Here is a 22644-nt window from a genome sequence, read left to right as displayed (position 1 = left end):
GGGGAGGCTGGAGTTTTGCTTTGAATTACTCTTTTTTTTTTTTCTGTAGGGAGGAATTATGTTAATATTGTAGTCATTTTTATTATCAGTCATTTTTTATATCCACTAAATGTCTTCTTGATTTATATGGTTTCCCATTTAAACATTTATACAATACAACTACAGTCTCTTTACAACTGGGACAAATCCATCTGCTGATCATGAGAATTGAAAGCTACTCAATGTGCCTTGTTGTGAAATAGTTTTGCCAACTGCTTTAATCTATGGAACATTGAAAAACGCAAAGAAATCCAGTTTTTTTCATTCATTCTTTTATTGGCTTTAGAGTAACAATATATTATATGGAAAATGTTGGAATCTGCCAATTGAATAGCAACCATAATTAATGTGTTCTTGGTTTCTTGATAAAAACACAGGACAGGGCCTCAGCTGTACAGGCATTGATTTTAACATTAAAAACTATTCTTGGCAGATTCTTCATCAAAATGAATACATAGTAAAAATTGAAATTTAAGACCACAAATTGAAATAAAAGCTGTGAGGCACTGATGAGTAACACATGCTCATCTCCCATACAACAGCACCTTTTCTCAGTCACTGTGTGTGGACAGCAGGTTGCACAATGTTGTGTTAACATTTAGGGGTTGCATGTTAAAGAGCAGTTTTAAAAAGTGTCACAGGGCACAAAAGGTTTCCTAATGCATTTAAAATATTAAAAGAAACCAAGCGAGACTGAATTCATATTCTATCACATATTATGCAACCAACGCATTTCATATGGAGGGATATTAATGATGAGTGGATTCACTCAGGCAACTTTGGTCCAATCGCGAAATGAAGATGTCAACCAATAGCATAGCTGCTTTTATGCTGCTGACCTCTGACCGTAGAAATGGACAGCTTCGATATGGTTTGCAAACTGTTTGGGCAGTTTGCTGTGTTTGGCTTATTTCTGGGGCTGATTGCACAAAGACATGTTGTTTTGTTTCGCTCTTACTAGCTAAATGCTAACCTTTAAACATGAATGAAGTACTGACTTATTCAGGATCTAATATACAAGTAGAGGGAAACTGCATAATTTGAATGTTTGGTTAAATATCAACTGGAGGCAGAGCAGTCTGTTGTTGTATGGACAACTTTGGTTCCTCATGACTAAACAGTGTGGCACCACACTTTGAGGTATTCCCAGAGCATTCAGTGCACATTAGCACACCAGCTAGAGTTTCAGAACATCTACAACAGTAGCATTTTGTGGTACTTTGAAACCGATGCCTTGGAAAAATGAGTTATTACAATTCTACATGAAAGACTTTGTGCAACCAGCCCTATGTACTGACTCTAAACACACTCCTAGATTTTCAGTCACATTTGAACAAACAATGTTGTTTTTGTCTGACAAAATAACAAACTGTAGAGAAAAAGGCGGTTTCTAAGTGTCAACCCTCCTTTTCTAAGCTGTATGTATTAATATGTAAAAGCTACTAAGTTTATGGGATGGTGAGACAGTGCAGTTTAATTCCAGAAGCTTCCAGTGAAGTTACTCCTGTTTGACGTCCCCCTTCAGCTTCCTCTTGACTCTGGAGTAAGGGCTCAGGGTTTCCTCCATGATGAAGTCATACAGCACCTTCACCCACGATGAGTACTGAGGAAGGTCGTCATAATACTCTGCTGCGATTTTCTTCACCTGGAGCACAAGAACGAGAAGAATATACAGCGGTGAGTGCGCTTAAATCACATTTCAATGGGAATTCAAGTCATATTTTGGACATCAAACGCTGAAGTGGCTTCTGGGAAAGAGAATTGTTCACTATTTTCTACGCAAAAACCCACATACAAGAAGGAGTCTTACTTATTCCTAGTAATAGGAGTAACATTATTTAAACACGTTAGAATTTTGTTTGAAAGATAATCTCATAAACTATAAATGGAAGGATCTTGTAAATTAAATATATGAAATGATACAAACTAACCATGAGAATTAGATATCACGTGAAAAGATGGAGTCTGTCCGAGTAGTTGTTGACAATGAATGTACATATTAGGGCTGTGCAATTAATCGTATTTTAATCGCGATTACGATTATGGTTTGCGACGATTATGAAAACAGCATAATTGACAAAATACGATTATTTTTGCTGGGTGTGCTTTCGCCCCTCCCTGAAAGCCCACTCGGCCACGTGGGAGTGACATGTGTTGTGAGTGTTCAGCGCGAGCGAAGATGTCAGATCAAGAGGAGCAACTCGTTAAAAAGAAGGGTACAACTATTTCCACTATTTGGAAGTACTTTGGCTTTCAGGAGTCCCACGTGGAGCAAAACAAAGTACAGTGCAGGATTTGTTACCAGGTTGTGTTGGCACCACACGCTAACACAACCAATCTCTTTAATCATCTGAAATACAACCACAAAGTGCAATACGACCGGGCAGTAATACAACAAAAAGCAGATGCCCGCTCGACTTCATCCACCACATCATCACAGTCATCGATTCTGGACGCATTGTACAGAGCAACGGCCTACGCGACGAGCTCGCAGAGACACAGAGATATTACAGGTGCCATTACATTTCACATCGCTAAAGATAGTTAGCACTGTTAGCAACCAGGGCTTTAAGCAACTTGTCAACACGTTGGACAAGCGTTACGCGATGCCGTCTCGGTATTATTTCAGCAGGTCTGCGCTGCCTGCGCTATATGACAAATGCCGTGGGGAAGTTGAGAGAGATGTGGCTTCAGCTGACTACTTTGCTACCACAACAGACCTATGGTCTAGCTCAGGGGTGCCCAACCAGTCGATCGCGAGATGTGTCTAAAAATAGAACAACAATATTCTGTTTTATCGTTAATGTCCTGTAACATAATCTTCCTGTGCCAGAATAATGCACTTGAACGCATCAAAGCTTTGTGATTGGCCGGCGTCACCCCATGTGTCGGGGCGTGGCTGAGGGTCTTCAGTACAGGTGGCAATATCGTCACCTGCCTGCGCTCATCTCTGAAACCAGACCATGTAAACAGGCTGGTGTTTCTTGCGAACAATCTTTAAGAGATGACATGAGCAGCCCTACCAGCATTTGCCATGGTGGCCTAAACATTTTTATTTGGTCTTAAATTGTAGTTCAACATTTATTTCCTGTTACTTCTGGACCATGACGGTTGGCCAGCCTTCAACGTTTAACTGAGTGGAATATGTTGAATATGTTTTACCAACATGTTGGCTATATGTTAAGGAGTTTTCAGTAGGTTGTGACAGTGCACTGCAACATGTTTGATTTCATTTATTTTGGTCTAATTTATTTTTATTTATCATATTAATAATATATGTTTAGTATGGTTTTGGAAGTGCGCTCCAACATATTTGATCTTGTTTATTGGTAAAATATTATTTGTTTTAAAGTTCAATAAATGGTCAATGAATAATCGTCAAAATAATCGTGATATCAATTATTGACCCAAATAATCGTGATTATGATTTTTGCCATAATCGCACAGCCCTAGTACATATGAGAATTAATAACGTCCTTAAGCTGTTAACTATATACTATACATTGATGTTCATCATTGTCTTTATCCCTTGTTATCTCTTCTGATTGGTTGATGGTTATTTGATCTATGATAGTTCTGACTGTTTTTCATTTTGTTGTGTAAGATTTAAAAAATGTTTTACAGTGTACAAAGCCTATGAATGCATTCAATGTTTAAACGTATGTTGTATAGTGACTTTGTTAACACACAGGTGTAACAGCAGGGTTAGTTGCTGCTCATGTGATTGATGTGAGTCACTTTGGGTGGACAGCTGATAAAGCCTGCTGCAAACAGGAAGTACTGCTAGGACATTCCTCGAGAACATGAGTAAAGGCTATTGAGAAAATGACTGTGAAATGGAACAATAGACGGTGACTAATTGGTAGTGTAACCTAGAATGATGTTTACTCGTACCTACCTTGGTTTAAAATAAGTCTTTCTAAATTCCTCCAAATAGAACCACCTTACATAGTGAGTGAGATCCCGATACATCACACTGTAGGATTGTAGCTTCCAACAACTCGACCTTGTGCTGACGAGTCCGGAGTTGCTAGTGAATAAACTACCGTATCTGAGTTTGACCTTTTTTACTGCCTTTTTCTCACATCGTAACACTCCGGTGATGCTTTACAGCTCATTGGCCTAATGGTGGATTATAACGTGTCTCATCTTTACGGCTTAAGATTCTGAGCAGTTCAGTTCATTTTCTCTGCTTGTATCGTGTTAGACAGGTAACAGAGAGGCCATGACTGTGGTTGGAGTTGTATTTAACCAAATTGGGTCAGCTTATCAAATCCTTTGAAATGTGTATAGGTAATAATATAAACATTAAGCATTTCGCATGCTAGGCTTAAATATGCATGTGAAGATGCTGACATGTAAAGTCTATCAAGTTAGGAAAGGTTAGTATAACATATTAGCATTCATCTCAAAAGACAGACAGACAGCTGTATTTGTATACATTTAGGATAAACTCCAATCAGGTCGGCCTGCAGATCAGTTTCATGATTTATTTTTGATGGACTTCAACATTCCACAGATTCCACAAACAATAGCGATGTGCAGTCAGAAGATGAAATAGAAACAGTGAGAAGCTGAGTCATCAGGGGGTTTGCAGAGCTCGCATGTTTGTATTCATGGAACAAGTTAGTAAGTATTGACTAAAATAAACATTTAAAGAAAGGGAATTCTTTTTGGACAAACTGAAACCATGAGCTAATCATCTCATTGATAACACCTACACAAATATTTTAAATATTTGTAGACTTTTCTCGCAAATACTGATTTAGTTAGTGTTATCCCAATACCAAACGCTTCCTGGTTGTCATGTTTGTGCACGCTCTGTTCTCATCAGTTATCTTGCAGTGAGATCAAGTCAAATACAGTCTTTGGCATACTGTAGACAGTCTCAACCAACAGCCCTAGTGGGTTTGATGGTTTGCTTACCCAAATAACAGGCAAACTGATGTTAATGTAACAGTTCCCACAGACGGAATGTTTGAAAAAAGACCCAGCAGTCTCACAGTAACACGGCTGCACCTTCTTTGTTTAGCTTAGCTGCCTGCCTCGACAGATTAGTCCCCACCCAAATCATTTCTTCCTTTCTAACCTCATGGCGGTGTATTCTGAGCCAACTGTGTGTACCAAGGACCTCCAAGCTGTACTCACCATGGGCAGCCTGCAGCCGGGGATGCTGGGAAAGTCGTGGTGCTCGTTGTGGTAGCCCACGTTGAAGGTGAGCAGGTTGAGGGAGCCGTAGTAGGAGTAGGTCTCGTGGCCCTTGAGGAACATGTAGTGCTCGGCTATGAAGTGTCCAGAGATGGGGTGCAAGCCCATCCCCAGCAAGGACCCAGCCATCATGTAGACCACAGGTTTGCCCCCCCACAGCCAGTAGAGCAGGACGTTGAAGGTGAGCTGCACGGCCACGTTGGTCACCTCCAGCTGAGTGATGGGTTTGGGGTTGATGCAGAGGGGCCGGATGGCGTAGAACAGCGGCTGCAGAATAATCCAGATGAATTTGCGGAAGGGTGTGCAGAAGAACCAGCCCTCAAAGTCAGTGGGGATGTCTACGTCCACCCCGTCTCCACCCAGGTAGCGGTGGTGGTCCAGGTGGTAGCGTTTGAAGGAGGCGGAGTAAGGCAGGCCGATGGGTAGGTTGGCAAACATGGCAAAGTAGCGGTTCCACATGGCCTTATTGTTTCCGAAGGCCGTGTTGTGGGAGATCTCGTGAATAGCGAGCGTCATTGAGTGGTTGATACAGCTGCCAAAGGCGTAAGTCCAAAACAAAACCCACTTCCAGTCCAAGTCTTTGACCAAGTAGAAAGCTAGAAACTGTATCACCACCATCATGCAAACAATCCATTTCAGCCTCGGGTCAGGACCCATCAATGACTTGATTTCTGGGTACTTGGCTGTGGGGGAGAACACAACAGAATTCAGTTAAACTCAGAGAACATTGTTATCTGATTCCACCAGGAAACAAATATTTAAATGAAGGCATTTAGCTAATGATTAGAGTCAAACAATGATACATCTGCGTTATTTAGGTTAAGAGAATGTAATGTACTTTTAAGAACAAGCAGACTTGGCACAAATAACCATTTCAATGCAGATGTGTAATTACTGATTTGCAGCTTGTGAAATGTATTGCACCATCCCCCAATTCTCGGATAAGCCAGAAGGCTTTAGCACAAATCAGCTACAGTGCATGGTGACTCCCAAACAGCCTCAAGCACCTCTTTTTAACCTACTTTTAAGATGTGTATTAACCTCAAGTAATGACTAGCAGCACAGGTTGGGTTTAACACACCAGCAAGTCATTTAGTCAACAGATTCATGAAAGGTTTATTTTTAAAAAAAAGTGTCTCATACTTAACCGTATAACGAAGATGAAACAAATTAAGCCTCATCTATTCATATTTTCCAATCTTAAAAATATATTCATCTTAAGGCACAACACAACAACTCAGCTCGGACTGTGAAATTACAAATACAAGTTATCACTGTATGTTAACACCATTTCAAACCATATGCATATGTCGGGCCGTGTTCGTGTATATGCCGCCCTTGTAATTGTTTTAAATGCTACTGCATTTTTCTTATCATGCTGTGTGCAGATCCGTTGTGACTTTTGACCTCCCCTCTTTGTATGCAGCAGTAATGGAGACCTGGGCTTTACATTGTAAACCCTTTTATCACATCTTTGTTATCTAAATCACCTACGGGAACCAAAGAACAGTAAACATGGAAGGGCATTAAGGGGACAAAGTCATTCAGCCCATTGAGTCATCAGCAGACTGAAATGTCTTCAAGACAGTGCAAGCTGTTACTAGCCAGTATGTAGACATGCAGCGAATCAGATTGAACATGTCAGACCCTTGGTCGGCCTTGACTCATCATCAGCAGTAACACAATGTGCTGTTCCCATATACCAACCAACCAATCAGTGAACCTGTAATACATTGTAATAAAACAATGTACTGTGGAAGCAGAGACTGCACAGGGGTTGGAGTTAAAGCTGACTTCACAACCTCCCACATCACTCTTGAGTTCTCTCTGCGGACATTTGAATACATGTGAAAGCACTGCAGTGGTGGAAAAGGTACTCAGATCTTTGACTTTAGTAAAAATAGCAAGAATACAGTGTAAAAACACGCATTTACAAGTAAACGTACTGCATTCAAAGTTATAATCAAAATATTCTTGAAGTACAAAAAGGGGCGCTTTATGCAGTATATTTCAGAATCATATGTTTAATTATTTTACTTCACTTATTGAAGCATTAATGCCAAAGTTGCACTTGGTAAATGTGGAGTTTGTTGTCAATTACCTTATATGCTGCTGGGTAGCCTACTAACCTATACTAATATATCGTAACGTGTTGATTGATTTATACTTTGTATTTATAATCTAAATCTGCAAAGTAACTTTTAACTTAAGTTGTAAAACAAATATAGTGGAGTAAAAGTGGTATGAAGTGAAAATACTCAAGCCAAGTACAAGTATCTGCATTTAAGTGACATGGTTTCAGCCTGGATATAAATAATTGCATGTTGAAGAGAATGTATTAGTGCAAAGCATTTTCTGTTTAGGAAGTTCACTAGTAATTGATTTCAGTCTAACACATTTCCAATTGTCAATGAATTCAAACCTGCACTCACAGTTCAAGATGAACAATAAAAAGGCCAAATAACACAATGGTCTATCCATGATCAAAGATACAAGTCACAGAAGGCTTCCCTTTCAAAGCCATTACATATTCATTTGATTACAGAAGTTGCACACAGCAAACAAAGAGGGCTTTCAGGTTACATGTATGCATCCTATCAGGGAGGTTGCAGCAGAGAGAGAGACAAGTCTCAGCAAACACTACCTCCTGTGTCATTACCTCTGTGTGTTGCCCCCACCCCCACAACCGAGGCCTGAGGCATGTGACTGAATACTGCTAAGCTCTTCTCAAGATGCAAAAAGAAACACAACCAATGTTTCTTAGTGTGTGTTCTCCCTGGGCATGATCTAACAAGGAAACAAATGAACCCAGTCTGGAACTGACCCAGCGTTTGCTGAGGTTTGGAGGATTCATTTCAAGCTATCAGTGAAGCATGGCAGTAAAACATGGTATACAGTAGGGATGCTCCGATCGCCAATTTCGGGGCCGATCGCCGGAATCAGTATCGGCCGATACCGATCGCCGATCCGATCGAGTGGGCGGGGCCTAAATGGAAGATTTAAACATCACTTTAAATCTTCCATTTAAAGTGATGTTTAAAACTCAGTTAATGGGGCTCATTCACTGGAGCTTCCACAAACAACAATCAACTTAATTATTACATTCAAATGATGTACATTATTCAAGTTTACATTCACTTTGGATAATAACGGGAGAAATGAGCGGAAGCGCTCTCTTTTCCTCTCTCCCTCTCTCTCTCCCCCCTCTCTCTCTCTCCTGACAGCCTGTCAGTATCTCATGCAGCTCACTGATCTAGTAATGAGTGACCCGACAATGAAGAATAAATATATTTATTATAACTAGTTTAGCTTGTTCCAGAGGTAGATAAAATAGCTAAGTGTGTTAGGTCTAACTCTTACGGTACGTCCACACAGCAGCTTTTCAAAAATCTTGGAGCTGGACGTGTCTGAAAGCTTGGGGATTTTTTGCGAGCAACGCGACCAACAACCAATCACATGAATCTCCCGCCCCCGACATACAAAGCAAAAAACCCCGAGGATTTTTTGCGAGCAATATATATATATATATATAAACTCCCCAAACAGGCGAAAACTTACCAGTTTCACCCACTGTCTCTGCCACCTCCCTCCATGCCTGGTTCCTCCGGTTTGTATCCCGTTAATAGTTCTGGTCGTAAAGAACCGGGTGATTTGCTACCGTCATTTCTCGTTTGGAATATGAGGAAATGAACTGCGGTCTGGTTCTCCCTGTGTGTGTGTTTCGCTGCGCTTACCTGTCCGGCGGGCGGAGCTGCAGGATTTCTGCTTCACACACGTTGCATACCGCTATTTTACTGTCTTTTTCGGACACCTTAAAATAATGCCAGACCGGAGAAGCCATTTTGGCGAGCTTGTTTTGCCGCACACAGAGAAAAGTGTCATGTATTTTACGTCATGCGATCGGCTTTCGCGATCGGCATGTTTAGAGAGCACCGATCGATCCGTAGAGAGTGAGTATCGGCCGATCTCGATCGGTAACCGATCGATCGGAGCATCCCTAGTATACAGTTGACAATTATCAAACCTTATGCATTTTATATCAACTGGATAACACTGACATGAATGAGTGTGTGGCAGTATGGCTGTTATACCGTGATATTTACCTAGATGGTTATCGTACAATGGAATAACCTCATACTGTTACACCCTAGTGGAAACACACAACCTTCCTCGTGTGTAGTGAAGCAGTGTGTCTCCTGATCGCTCAGTAAATGAATAGTTCAACCCAGGAGGCAGCTGGCTGTGTGTGAGTCTCATTATCCACAGCACTGGTCTCACCCTCGCCTCACAATGGCAGTACTTTTTGTTTGACAAATTGACTTTTATGCAATGTGTGAAAAGACTAGAGATACAAAGCGGTACATAAAACCTACACATCCTCACCCATCCAAAACGGGCTCCACTTCCAAAGGGATTGAAGAGGACTGCCCTTTTTGATAAATGGGAACACAATGCAATTTAGTGTTGCCGTTTTACCTCTGTGATGAGATCTTGTGTGGAGGAAGGAAATGCTATTTGACTCTGACATTGGAAATATAATTATTGTTGAAGTAGTTTTCTGCAATGAATTTCATTATGTATTACTTACTTTAATGAAATACCCTAATATGTTGGATGACACCTACTACTTTTTAGCATTACAAGTGTATGCAATCCAAAATAGAAACCATCAGTTTAGTCATTTCAAATATTGGTATAACAAGATTACGAATGTATTTCCTCAAATGTGCGTAAAACCCTCCAAAATGTGCCCATGCCAGAGATTATAATATGAAATTGACTAGTAAAGTAGATGCAGGTTGATATAAAGGGGAAAACATGTATATGCATCGGTTGTCCTTTTTTACAAAGGCAAATATAGTATAAAGACAAACAACTAATGGTTACTTAGAAAATGATGGGCACATTACTTGATTATCATAATGATCATTAACTAGAGCCCTAAAATGAAACTAGGGCATTACCAATAAAGCTAATTAAATATCTACACTTGATAAGACTAATGCAGCAATAGAAAAGGTATTGAACCTGATTTCTTATTAAACAGCATCATGTTACGTCAAGGTTAGGTATTAAACACTTCTGAACTAAAAGGCTTGTGATAGCTTCCCTTCTGGCATGGTGTTTCCTTTCATGACTGTATCTAACGCTGAACCGTTACTGCTACTTCCCGCTAGCAGCACCTCAGAGACTCGGTGTTATGTCACTTCAGGGAGTGGCGAATTGACAAAATTACTGTGGCTGTAGGGTTAACGTTACATTGCTAACATGGTTATGTTTCATTAAGCTAACTAGCTACAACTAGCTTTTATAAACATAACTACTTTGATATAACAGCCGTGTTGGTTGCTGTCAGTCATTAAAGATTGTAATGTATTCACCAACCCAACCTGTGTCAGTTAGCTAGTCTGTTACTCGCGAATGGACAGCAGAATATGAAACCGTTAGCTAGCTTGCATAAGTTAGCAAAGCGAGTCAGCTGATATGGAGGAGGCATTTATGCCAAACTGCACGGTTAACTAACGTTAGTCATCAACATACTAAACCAGTCGAGTAAACATAGTTTTATCTAAATAAAGTTCACTATGGGTTTTTCTAAAACTTTCAGACGGATCAGCTAGCTCACCCAGGATCTCTTTCCTCCTGTCGGCGTGCGGCTGGTCTGTGTACACCCACTCATAGTCCTCACGGGCGACCCGGTTCCCCATTTGTTACTGTAATAAACGACTTTCTTGTACAAAAAAACAAACTAAATATCAACCGATCGTTTCAGAAGGGAACTTCTGTGATTGTGATTCTGGTCCTCCTCCTCTCCTCTCTCCTCAGCCTATTGGGCGGATTGAGTCAGCTCTGTCCGGCTGCAGCTCCTCCTACAGCCTCTCAGACAGCAGGCAAGCATATTGAATGACGCAGTTTTTATAAACTATAAAATAATAGTTATAAACCTGTCAGAAATAGCAGCTGGTCAGAGATGACTAGTTAAAGTACAGTAGGAGATTTCAGTTTAGATATTGCAAGAAAACCCATTGTCTTCTTTCAACTTTATAATAGAGGCTTTGCATATGACGTCACGTTACCCGTGACGTCATTAGGAAGCCTCGACCATGCCAAGATAAGAAAACTAGTGATGTTATGTATTTCGCCGAGGCTTCGGAGCGTGTGTCGAGTAATCCCCGAAGCTTTTTGTGAAGAATAGAGACTTCTCAATACTCAAATTTCCCCTCCTCGACTCCTCGGTCCTCCGGTAGTGACCCGGAAATGGATTTCAGCGCGCCATGTTGAAGGACATCTAATTTCTCTAAATGCACACCGAGGATCGAGCGTCGAGGAGGCGCTCCGGAGCTCTAACCGAGGATACACTGATGGTTCCTCCACGGATGTATTTCCGGGAACGGTGGAGGCGTGACGCACGGCCGGATTTATCTCAGCCAATGACAGCTCTGCATGCATCACCTGGGCCCAGGAGTTCAACACTTTCAATCCCTATCTGATCAAATCAGATTTGGATTTTGGGGAGTTCAAAACCAAACAACAGGACTAGGATCACTTTGATATCCGATCAGATCAGGAAATCCAATCCAAGCTTTAATCTGGATCAAATCTTCAAAACGGGTAGTTCAAACCGACAACACAGGATTGGGATCAATTTGATCCCAACAAACTGGATTATCCTGATCCCACCAGAGGGGTGGATTTCCAGTGGATTACCAGAGCAAAATGTACTGTACAATTATTTTAAAATATGTTTCAATTTAAATAAAATGGCAAAGTTTGTTAACTGAAATAATACACAATTTTTAGCCTTCATGGGAAATACATTGTATTTTTTCCATTTTTGCTCACGTTTGTGGGGGCCAGGGGCGTCGCCTGGGGTAGGCATCCGGGGCTTTAGCCCCGGATGTTTTTTCTTTAGCCCCGGACAAATTCTCCCTCAATAATATAATACATTAACCTACTTTACCTATAGGACGGACGGTAGAAATGTAATTTCCCATGTTCGGTGAATGCAACACAGAGGCAAGACGACGCCACCAGACCAATCAGAGAGTTGCATGGAAATAAACGTGTTTTATTGGCTGACAGGTACGTCTCCTCTGTGACAATGTTTAAACTTTAAACTGTCAGCCCCGGACGCGGAGATTCTGAAGATGGACATTAGACATTTCTTTAATAAAAAAGACGGCAATTCTCAAGTGGTGGCTCACACAACAACCCCAGAGCCACCACCTGAGCCAGATGAACAAGGTATGTACCTGTCAGTAAACTTACAAGTTATGCGAACATGTAAGCAAAGCATACATTACAGCTACGTTGACGTTACTTTGAATCGCGCGGGTAAGCTAAACCGTTAGCAAGTAGCTATAGCTAGCCAGATATATTAAATAAACACTTTGTCATACAATCTAAATGTTGTGTTTTTTAGCGTTACTTGGTGATTTCAAAGAAAGCTCTCTGGGAAATGTTGACTTACTGTCTGTGTTCGACATGAAGCTAGAAGCTGCCTTACAGTAGTACACAGTTGATCCTGATTCCTGAGTCCTGTCAGTTAAAGTGTTTCATAGTTAGCTTAGCTAAGCATCAACCTAGCACTGAAATATATATATGGATGTTATGTGACAGTATTTCTGAGAAAGAGTCAGCTAAAATGGTGGCATAGTTGCCACTGCTTTACGTGTCGACAGCATGTTTGAACGTATTTGCAGCATTAAATGTGGCTGTCTGGCCACTGACGTTGCCATAACAACACCTGCATTTAAATGTGCAACCTCTTTTTGTGACAGATTTTGCATGAAAATATAATTCTTCCGATTTATATTTCCTATTGACAGCTAGTTTCTATGTGAACATTATGAGATGGACAGCCAGCTAACAAGCTTTTTATACAAATATTTCAGATCAAAGCCAATCCAGTGGGGCTCCTGAAAGGGAGCATGGGACACTATGCTCCCAAATATTAAGCCTTGACCCGCATCTTAAAATTGATATGATCAAAAAATGATCTGCATTGTCGGAGGCCTTTTTTCCTCATTATCATGTCAAATTGTACAGCTTTCCTTAGTGTTGAATGCTGAAAGATGACTATATTAGAGTATTAAGTGAAAATGACTATATTAAAGTTTTAAGTAAATATATTAAGTGAATTACTCAAACTGCATTTGTATAGAAATGATTCTGTCCTATTGGCAGATAACTACTCTAACAGTGATATCTACAAGAGATGTACATTTAACTATTTTCAATTGGTTAGTATTACATTTTGTGACAGTGTGGTGACACTCATTTTAATGAAGACAAATGTGTGTATCTTGAAATTCATTTATTTGACAGAGCTGGAAACTGATACATACTTGTTTGTGTTTACCTACACAGTCATCACAGATGAGCCAAACAGAGTAGAGGATGAAGAAAGGGGAACAGGAGAAAGGACACACAAGAAGGAGATACAACAGACAAGAACGACAATGGAGACAACAATGAACAGGAACACCAGAACAGACAAGAGGCAATGAGTAACATGACTGATTTAGGGACTGCAGATACAGGGCCAAGGCAAGTGAGACATCACTGCTTTCCATCCAGCATGTTTGGCCAGCAAAAGAGATCATTTCAACCGCAAACAGCAAGTGATGAGGGATTATTATTTCCTCCTTCCATCCCTTTTTTCTGTTTAATCTGATTACTAACAACTTCTAATAATTTGACATAGTTTGATTTAATTGGAAAATGAAGTGTTTTTAAATAATAAACCCGTTTCTGATTCTGATATTTCTTTTTGACATATGGGTGTTGAGAGATGTATCCATATCTCTTAATGTTGCTCTCAAAGTGCACAAGATTGATGCTTTTAACTTCAGTATTTAAAAAAAGTCTTCCTGGGGGACCCCAGAGGAGGTGAGTTCCCCCCAAAATAGCACTTTATCTCTGCTTATGTAACTCCGGTGTAGTGTCCCCTCGGCAACAGATCACTCAGAGCTGGTGATTACTTTCCTGCATTTCAATGGACAGCATAAAAAAAGGACACGTGAGCTGCATTGCTTAAGAGATCCTCTCATGCTATCTCTTTTACAAAATAAGTGTCCAGTCAACAACAAAACATCAGTGATCGTATAGCTGTAGTATATTTTTCACAAGCAATGTGAAACATTAAACTTATACAAACTGGTGTACAAAACTCACATAGCTGCGTTGATCTCCTGGAGTGTCTCTACTCTTTCTTCTCCACATCTCTTGTCCACCATCAGAGATTGCAAACATTTCAGAAACAGCTAGAGGTAGGGGACAAACAACTTGTTCGCAGGGCATGTCAAAAACCTCCCTGCTTTGATCAAGACTTTAGGGAGCCTTTCAGCCCCTCTAGCAAAGGGACTGGAAAGCAAGCTTTGAAAATGCAGTACCATCTACATGCTGTCATGTTCCAGACACTGCTCTCAACCACTCAGGGCCTGCACAAATACCTGCAGAAAGAAACAATTGACTTGGTGCAGGCTGTAGATTACAAAACAGCAGTTGAGAACACACTGAAGAGTTACCAAAGTAACGAGAAAGCACATGAGGTCTATGACAAGACCAAGGCCCTGTGCAATGATCTTGATATTCCCGAAACTGTGACACAGAGGAAGAAGCGTAGAAACATGGAAGACTTTGTAGTCAAGGCATCATGTGGAGCAATGTGAAACATTAAACATAAATAAACTGGTGTACAAAACTCGCATACCTGAATTTCAATGGACAGCATAAAAGGACTCGTGAGCTGGGTTCAGGTGCTCAGATTAGCTATTGATGATCACGTTGATAAATCATATAAAACAAATAGCCAATCACACTAAAAACATGTTGCTGTGACTGTGAGCATTAAACAATTAACATTAAACTAAACAAACACAACAGTACGTTATTGTCCTTATAAAATAAAAACATACATTTTGTCCACCGAGATAATACAGGCACCTTACCCTCAAGAGATCCTCACGTGCTATGAGAATCTCCCACAATCCATTGCCATAACAAAGCTAATGCAGGCACACGTTTGTGACACCAGATGGCGCAATTGTGTATGTGCGTGTGGGGAGTCTTGCAGTAGAACATTTGACTGTAGCGCCGCCACTGTGGGCTAAGCCCCGAATGTTTCCAGGTCCAGGCGACGCCCCTGGTGGGGGCCTATTTTGTTTTCAACCAAATGTTGATGACATAAATGTTTATGCTCATAAAAGTATCACAGCAAAGATTGTCAATCACAAATGTAATTTAGATTAAAGTAAAAATATCTTCAACAAAAAAAAAGTCCATCATCTGTCATCACCTTTCAAATAAAAATATATAATTAGACAGTATAGATGTCTGCAATGTGGTCTCTTGTCTTCCTTGTATTCTTTTTTCAAATCCATTAGATGGCGCTCGGTAGGATTAAAGCACTGATATTCAGTGCTTGAATTGGAATGAAAAAGGTGCCAGTACTCTAAAATCAGCAACTTTTTCAAGTCAATTTTATATATACAGCCCACAAACAAGAATTTGGCTACTATCATGCTGGTGGGTTTGTCTCTTTACTACTGTATATTTTAGAAAGGTTCACTGTACTTAACATTTTTTATGATAGGCAGCGGATATGGCTAAAGCTTAGTAAGGTCAATATTAACTGAAAATATAGCAATCAAAGTCTAGATCTTCTGCTGAAGACACATGAAGCAGAGACCTTTCAGGTGAGAGCCCCTCTGGTGGTGTTCAACATTAATGACAAGGAAACAAAGCTCTGGTCAGAAGCATTTTTTATAAAAAGCTTTAACAAAATTAAGTATTTGTGTACATTTTGAATGCAATCTAACTTTCCAACTCAGAAAACGAAAAGTGCCAAAAGTCTTCTCACATGGCTGAGCTGCTTTGCAATATACTTCACCACTGAAGAATACAAATATGTATAAAGTAAACTATGATGCAATCTAACTTTCCAACTCAGAAAAATGATAAAGAGCATGAACAAAGAACATGTAAAAACAAATGCAAAATTTGCACAATCTAAAATGAGAAACTGTAACTGCAAGTAACAAAGTCTGAGCCATGGTAAAGAGTTACATTGAACACCAAGCTGATCAGATAACTCCCTGGTTGGTCTGAAGTCCTTCTATCTCCAGGATCTGTACAAATCGGCACATTATGCCAAAAGTCTTCTCACTGGGTGAGCTGCTTTGCAATATACTTCACATTGTTAGAAAAGGCTCCAGAAGGCCTTGGGGACATCAGTATCAGGGGCTGGAGCTGGACAGGCTCTTTCATCAGCACTTCTCCTTCCCTTTGCCAGCCAGGACCTCACATACTGTTCCGGATTGAACTGTCCTAGTGATGGTCCATTACATTTAATGAAAACCAGGCTGGACAGTCGGCTGACAGAGAGAGCATTCCTTTTTGCAGTAAGGATATCGTTCATGCAGCTGAATGCCCGCTCACACTCACTAGTGGAGACAGCGATGGTTCGGACTGCTTTCAGTAGAGGCTCCATGGCAGCAGGTGTACGGGATGCCCTGGTTTCCTTGTATTCGCGAAAGCCCTGAACAGTCTCTCTTCTGTCCACTTTCAGCACTTCGCACAAACGTAGCACCTCTACGTCCCCATACTGTACGTCTAACTCCTCTTCAGGCCAACTTCCAGGATGGATAACTTTCATGTCCTGGATTAGCTGATTGTCCCGGGCCTCCCGGCCATGTAATGGGATTTCTCTTGTGCTGACATGAGAGAAGGTTGTGGTTGTTTCTGTACATTCAAATCAATTGGCATGTCTGTGAATGGCCGGCTATGTTTGCCAATTTTATATGCCGTTCGAAAAACTCTGATAGTGGTGTCTAATTCAGATGTATGCATAGACTGCACTTGATGTTGAATAGTTTCACATGAAGCAGATGTAAGGATGTCAGCAGCTTTTACATGGGCTTGTGATTCTTTATGTTCTTTGATTTTTTTTTCTCAGGCTAGCTTGTTGTTTGCCCTTGTCAACACCGAAATGAGACACTGCACACTCACCCCATTCAGTTGACAGTTTCAGTCCTTGTCCAGTGTGTATTCCCAAAGATTTGACATCTCTGCATATCCGACATCCTAGCTTCGTATCTTTAAGAAGGAGCCATGCATTGGTCTTGCAAAAATATTGCACCTGGTCCGTTGTCCAGCAGTCAGGTGCATCGCTTTGCCCGGTGTTGGTGGTGGCAGTTGCGCCAGCAGCAGCTAACGTTAGAGGCTCTGGAGGAGGCGGCGGAGCTAGTGCTAATGCTAATGCACTAGAACTTGGAGCAGGAGGATCAACCAAAGAAAGCTCCCCATCAGACACAATTTCCAACACAGGCACAGCATTCTCTGTATTTGAAGTTTCTTCCGGCGACAACCGCTGTCTTTTTGCACTTTTATTAATCCACGCTAACATTTTAGAAATGCTAATTTGTGACGTGACTTGCTTTCCTTCTCTCCGGGGCGTGCCTGCTCTGTTCTATCACTCTACATAGCCACCCACTGGGTGGGAGTTGCACTGCATAAACACAACACACGTGCATCTAGGTATGTAAATTGTAAAGCATTAAAACATGGTTTTACTAACAGTTTTCAGTGAAAACTGTTAGTAAAACCATGTTTTAATGCTTTACAATTTACGATTTTTCAAGATGACTAGATCCTGAATATCCTGAATATCAGTGATATTCAGGATAGTCATCTTGAAAAATCGTAATCTGGATCAGGCTGATCCTATCCTGAATTGCTTTGAACTCCAGGGACAAAATCTGGCCGATTTGTCTGATCCTGGATCACAAAAAATGGGATTTCACAATCTGATCGGATCTGATTGAGATTAAACGTTTTGAACTCCTGGGCCCTGGATATTATTTTAGAAACTGTTTTCATCGCGTCGCGATGTTTCCAGAGAGAACAGCTGTGAGGTCCGTGCAGAATGCAGAGCAGTGTGTACAATATATATCACTCAGTATAACAGTCATACTCTCTTTATTTGCTTTAGTTTAGTAGATAACTACAAACAAAGAGTCGATATTTTTCTAAAACCATTTAGTGCTTCACATAATAAAATACACAACGGCTGTAGCCTGATTATGCTTTAGGAGCTGTGTGTGTGGTACAGTGTGTAGGTGTGTGTTGTACAGTGCGTAGATGCGGCGGACAGACGGGTCTCAGTTGGTTTGGTGTCCTCTGCTTACTTTTAATACTTGTAAATACAACTTTTGGCCCGTAATTTCAATTCCCCATTTCAGCGACCAGAGAGAGGGGGGGATATATCCAGTCTCTGATTGTGTTACGTTATTATGAGAGTTCTCTCATACTTTAAATTGTATATATTTATATAAATATATTTGTGTGTGTGTGTCCGCATCTGTAGCCCATTACATCTTGCTTGTATGGCTCTGGTTCAGGGTGGGTGGCTCTGAAGGTGAGGTAATAATGGTGGAGGGGGGTAGGGGCCTGATCCAAGTGGATATCTGCGATATTCTCTTGCAGGTGGTGATAGGGGTGGTCCAGTTATATGCTGGCTAGCTCGTCTGCGGCTAACAGAGGGCCCTGGCTTCGTCCTAAGGCCACATCTTTAAGTGCATGTCTTATCAAAGACTTTTACAATGTCCTTACGAAGGTGAACGTGGTCATGGAGGCTGTGAATGCTGAGGGTGGGGTGATATGCCAGGTGGACATTGGCAGGGGCAGATCTACGGGGGGCAAGGGGAGGAAGCTGCCCCCCCACTGTAGAGCCTTGCCCCCCTAACTTTTGTTTCCCTAAAACTGTACTAAAACAAACCTACACTATTTCCACAAGCTTCTCAAGCAACAAAACAAAAAGTTTGTTTTAAAGTGTTAGCATTAGATGGCAGACTATTAGCTGAGGTCACGCACCGCACAGCTCCCATTACGCTGACCATATCCGGAAATCATCAAGAAACTGTAGAACTTTTTGTTATCTCCTCTCCGCTGTCACCTGTTGTTCTCGGTTTACCCTGGCTAAAGGTTCATAATCCCCAGATAGATTGGGCAACTGTTTCCATTACTGGTTGGAGTAATCACTGCCACTCACATTGCCTAGGATCAGCTAAAACTGCATTTTCTTCCCCAAGTCCAGCTGAGGAGGTCGATATCTCATCTGTTCCTAGCGAGTACCATGACCTTAAACTTGTGTTTAGCAAGGATCGTGCCCTCTCTCTGCCACCACATAGGCCCTATGACTGCGCTATTGAGCTGCTCCCTGGTGCTCCCTTACCCACAAAAAAACTGTACAACCTCTCCAGGACGGAGAAAGAGGCCATGGAGAAGTATATTGGGGAATCCTTGTCCACTGGGATCATTCGTCCTTCTTCCTCACCTGTGGGAGCGGGTTTTTTCTTTGTGGACAAAAAAGACAAGTCCCTGCGCCCTTGTATTGACTTCAAAGGTCTAAATGACATTACCGTCAAAAACAAGTATCCTCTCCCGCTCATTGACTCTGCTTTCGGCCCATTGCATGACGCTGTTGTCTTTACTAAACTTGACCTTAGAAATGCATACTACTTAGTTCGCATCAGAGAGGGTGACGAGTGGAAAACAGCATTTAATACTCACCTGGGCCATTTTGAGTATTTAGTCATGCCTTTTGGGTTAACAAACGCTCCAGCTGTCTTCCAGGCCCTTATAAATGATGTTTTGAGGGACATGCTAAACCACTTTGTCTTTGTTTATCTAGATGATATCCTGATTTTTTCAAAGTCTTTAGATAATCATGTTTTTCATGTCAAATGTGTGCTCCAGAGACTCCTCGAGAACAGACTGTTTGTTAAGGCTGAGAAATGTGAATTTCATGTGTCATCTGTTCAATTCCTGGGTTTCATCGTTGAAAAGGGGCAGTTAAAACCTGACCCAGCTAAAGTGAAAGCAGTTCGGGACTGGCCGGTTCCATCAACCAGGAAGCAGCTGCAGAGGTTCCTCGGGTTTGCAAATTTCTCTAGACGTTTCATTAAGAACTACAGTCATATTGCTGCTCCTCTAATCCAGTTAACCTCTATCAAACTGCCTTTTGCCTGGTCCCCTGCGGCCGAGTCCTCTTTTGGTAAACTAAAAGCTTTGTTTTCCAGCGCTCCTGTCCGCATTCACCCAGATCCAGAACTCCAATTTATGGTGGAGGTTGATGCCTCGGATCTAGGTGTCGGGGCAATACTTTCCCAGCGCTTGTCCCAGGATCATAGACTCCACCCCTGCGCCTACTTCTCTCGACGCCTCACACCTGCAGAGAGGAACTATGACGTGGGGAATCGGGAACTTCTAGCCGTTGTAATAGCCCTGCAGGAGTGGCGACACTGGTTGGAGGGTTCTGTATGTCCGTTTATCATTTGGACCGATCACAAGAACCTGTCCTATTTACGTTCTGCTCACAGGTTGAACTCCCGTCAGGCTCGGTGGAAACTGTTCCTTGGAAGGTTCAATTTCACACTCCCTGGATTAAAGAACACCAAGCCAGATGCTCTCTCCCGCCAGTTTTCACCCCCTGTTGAAGAGAGCTCCGTTGAGACCATCATCCCTACCTCCTGTGTGGTTGGAGCGGCCAGGTGGGAGATCGAGCAGACCGTTCAGGAGGCCCTCCAGGAACATCCTGCCCCAGCGGCCTGTCCTCCCGATCGGCTGTTCGTATCTTCCTCCGTGAGATCTCCAGTGCTCCAGTGGGGGCACTCTTCTAAAGTTGCCTGTCACCCAGGTTTTCACAGAACTTTGACCCTAATCCAGCAGAAGTTTTGGTGGCCGACCATGTCTGCTGACACCAGGGCTTTTGTCTCTGCCTGCTCTGTCTGTGCCCGCAGTAAATCCTCTCACTGTGCTCCAGCTGGCCTCCTACGCTCTTTACCCATACCTAACTGCCCTTGGTCGCACATTGCTGTGGATTCCGTCAGAAGGTAATACAACCATCCTCACCATTGTTGATCGTTTCTCCAAGTCTGTCCATTATGTCCCCCTGCCCAAGCTGCCCTCTGCTCTGGAGACGGCAGACCTCCTAGTGTCCCATGTTTTTAGGCTTCACGGCATTCCCCAGGACATTGTCTCAGATCGGGGTCCCCAGTTTGCTTCCCGGGTTTGGAAGGCATTCTGTCAGGCACTGGGGGCCACTGCAAGTCTCTCCTCGGGTTACCATCCACAGACTAATGGCCAGGCAGAGCGGGCCAACCAGAACCTGGAGGCAGCCTTACGTTGTGTCGCTGCCCGTCTCCCCGCCTCCTGGTCTTCGCACTTGGCATGGGTGGAATACGCCCATAACTCCCTGGTCAGTTCCGCCACAGGTATGTCCCCTTTTATGGTCTCTAACGGCTTCTAGCCCCCATTGTCCCCAGCCAGGAGACGGAAGTGACTGTTCCCTCAGTCCAGGCCCATCTCCGTCGTGCCCGCCGAGTCTGGCGGGAAGCCCGAGCAGCCCTCACCCGGACTGCTGCCCGTAACCAGAGGCTGGCAAATCGCCACCGAACCCATGCTCCAGACTGCCAGGTCGGCCAAAGGGTCTGGTTATCTGCTCGTGACCTGCCACTCTAGACTGAGTCGCGCAAGTTGGCCCCAAGATATATTGGTCCATATGCAATCGAACGTGTCATAAATCCCAGTGTGGTCCGCCTTAGCCTTCCTCCTGCTCTCAAAGTACATCCCTCATTCCACGTGTCTCTGGTCAAGCCCTTTGTCTCTAGTCCACTCTCTCCTCCGGCTGACCCCCCCCCCCCCCACCTCATTGATGATCACCCTGCATTTACAGTATGTCGGCTGCTGGACATTCGGAGGCGTGGTCGGGGTTTCCAATACCTTGTGGACTGGGAGGGATATGGTCCTGAAGAACGGTCCGGGATCTCAAAAGCCCTTATCCTGGACCACACCCTCCTGGAAGATTTCTATAGGGAATTCCCTGACAAGCCAGGAAGGCCGCCAGGAGGTAACCTTTTCAGCACGTTTCAGAGTGGCCTTTTATTGTGGCCAGCCTAAGGCACACCTGTGCAATAATCATGCAGTCTAATCAGCATCTTGATATGCCACACCTGTGAGGTGGGATGGATTATCTCGGCAAAGGAGAAGTGCTCACTATCACAGGTTTTTTCAGATTTGTGAACAATATGAGAGAAATGGTTATTTTGTGTATATAGAAAATGTTTTAGATCTTTGAGTTCATCTCATGAAAAATGGGAGCAAAAACAAAAGTGTTGCATTTATATTTTTGTTCAGTGTAATATAGTTTGTTCCTAAACAACGGTTTTCTCAGCTAATAACATTTATTAATGATTAGTTATGTTTCCATATATCCACCTATCATCAGCATTTTACAAATCCTTTAATATGATCTAGGATATTTGTGGTTATCAAATATATTTGTGAAAATGTGAATGTTTTACAAAGACCAGACTGTTATGATGATTTTATTTT

At 42.2% G+C, this 22644-nt stretch overlaps 1 protein-coding gene across 1 annotated transcript; it reads right to left on the bottom strand.

Annotated features, from left to right (window-relative positions):
• Positions 1-294: 294 nt before the first annotated feature.
• On the bottom strand, positions 295-11222 carry degs1 (delta(4)-desaturase, sphingolipid 1). The gene is made up of 3 exons (XM_034224829.1): positions 10874-11222; positions 5188-5930; positions 295-1684 (listed from the first exon to the last, which is right to left on the bottom strand). The coding sequence occupies exons 1-3, from the start codon at positions 10953-10955 to the stop codon at positions 1538-1540; spliced, it is 972 nt and encodes a 323-aa protein (XP_034080720.1). The 5' UTR covers positions 10956-11222; the 3' UTR covers positions 295-1537.
• Between the last annotated feature and the right edge of the window lie 11422 nt (positions 11223-22644).

The sequence above is a fragment of the Gymnodraco acuticeps genome, unplaced genomic scaffold, assembly GCF_902827175.1.
Source record: "Gymnodraco acuticeps unplaced genomic scaffold, fGymAcu1.1, whole genome shotgun sequence".
Lineage (NCBI taxonomy): Eukaryota > Metazoa > Chordata > Actinopteri > Perciformes > Bathydraconidae > Gymnodraco > Gymnodraco acuticeps.
The sequence above is the reverse complement of the archived record's forward strand: the minus strand, read 5'-3'. Positions and strand labels throughout refer to the sequence as shown.

What these genes read in the sequence shown, in the direction of transcription:
- degs1 (XM_034224829.1), bottom strand. Translation starts at nt 10,955, where the DNA reads ATGGGGAACCGGGTCGCCCGTGAGGACTATGAGTGGGTGTACACAGAC. An exon ending in CAGGAGGAAAGAGATCCTGG is followed by an intron (nt 5,931 to 10,873) that starts GTGAGCTAGCTG and finishes TCTCCCCCACAG; the next exon opens with CCAAGTACCCAGAAATCAAG. An exon ending in CCGGCTGCAGGCTGCCCATG is followed by an intron (nt 1,685 to 5,187) that starts GTGAGTACAGCT and finishes CTTGTGCTCCAG; the next exon opens with GTGAAGAAAATCGCAGCAGA.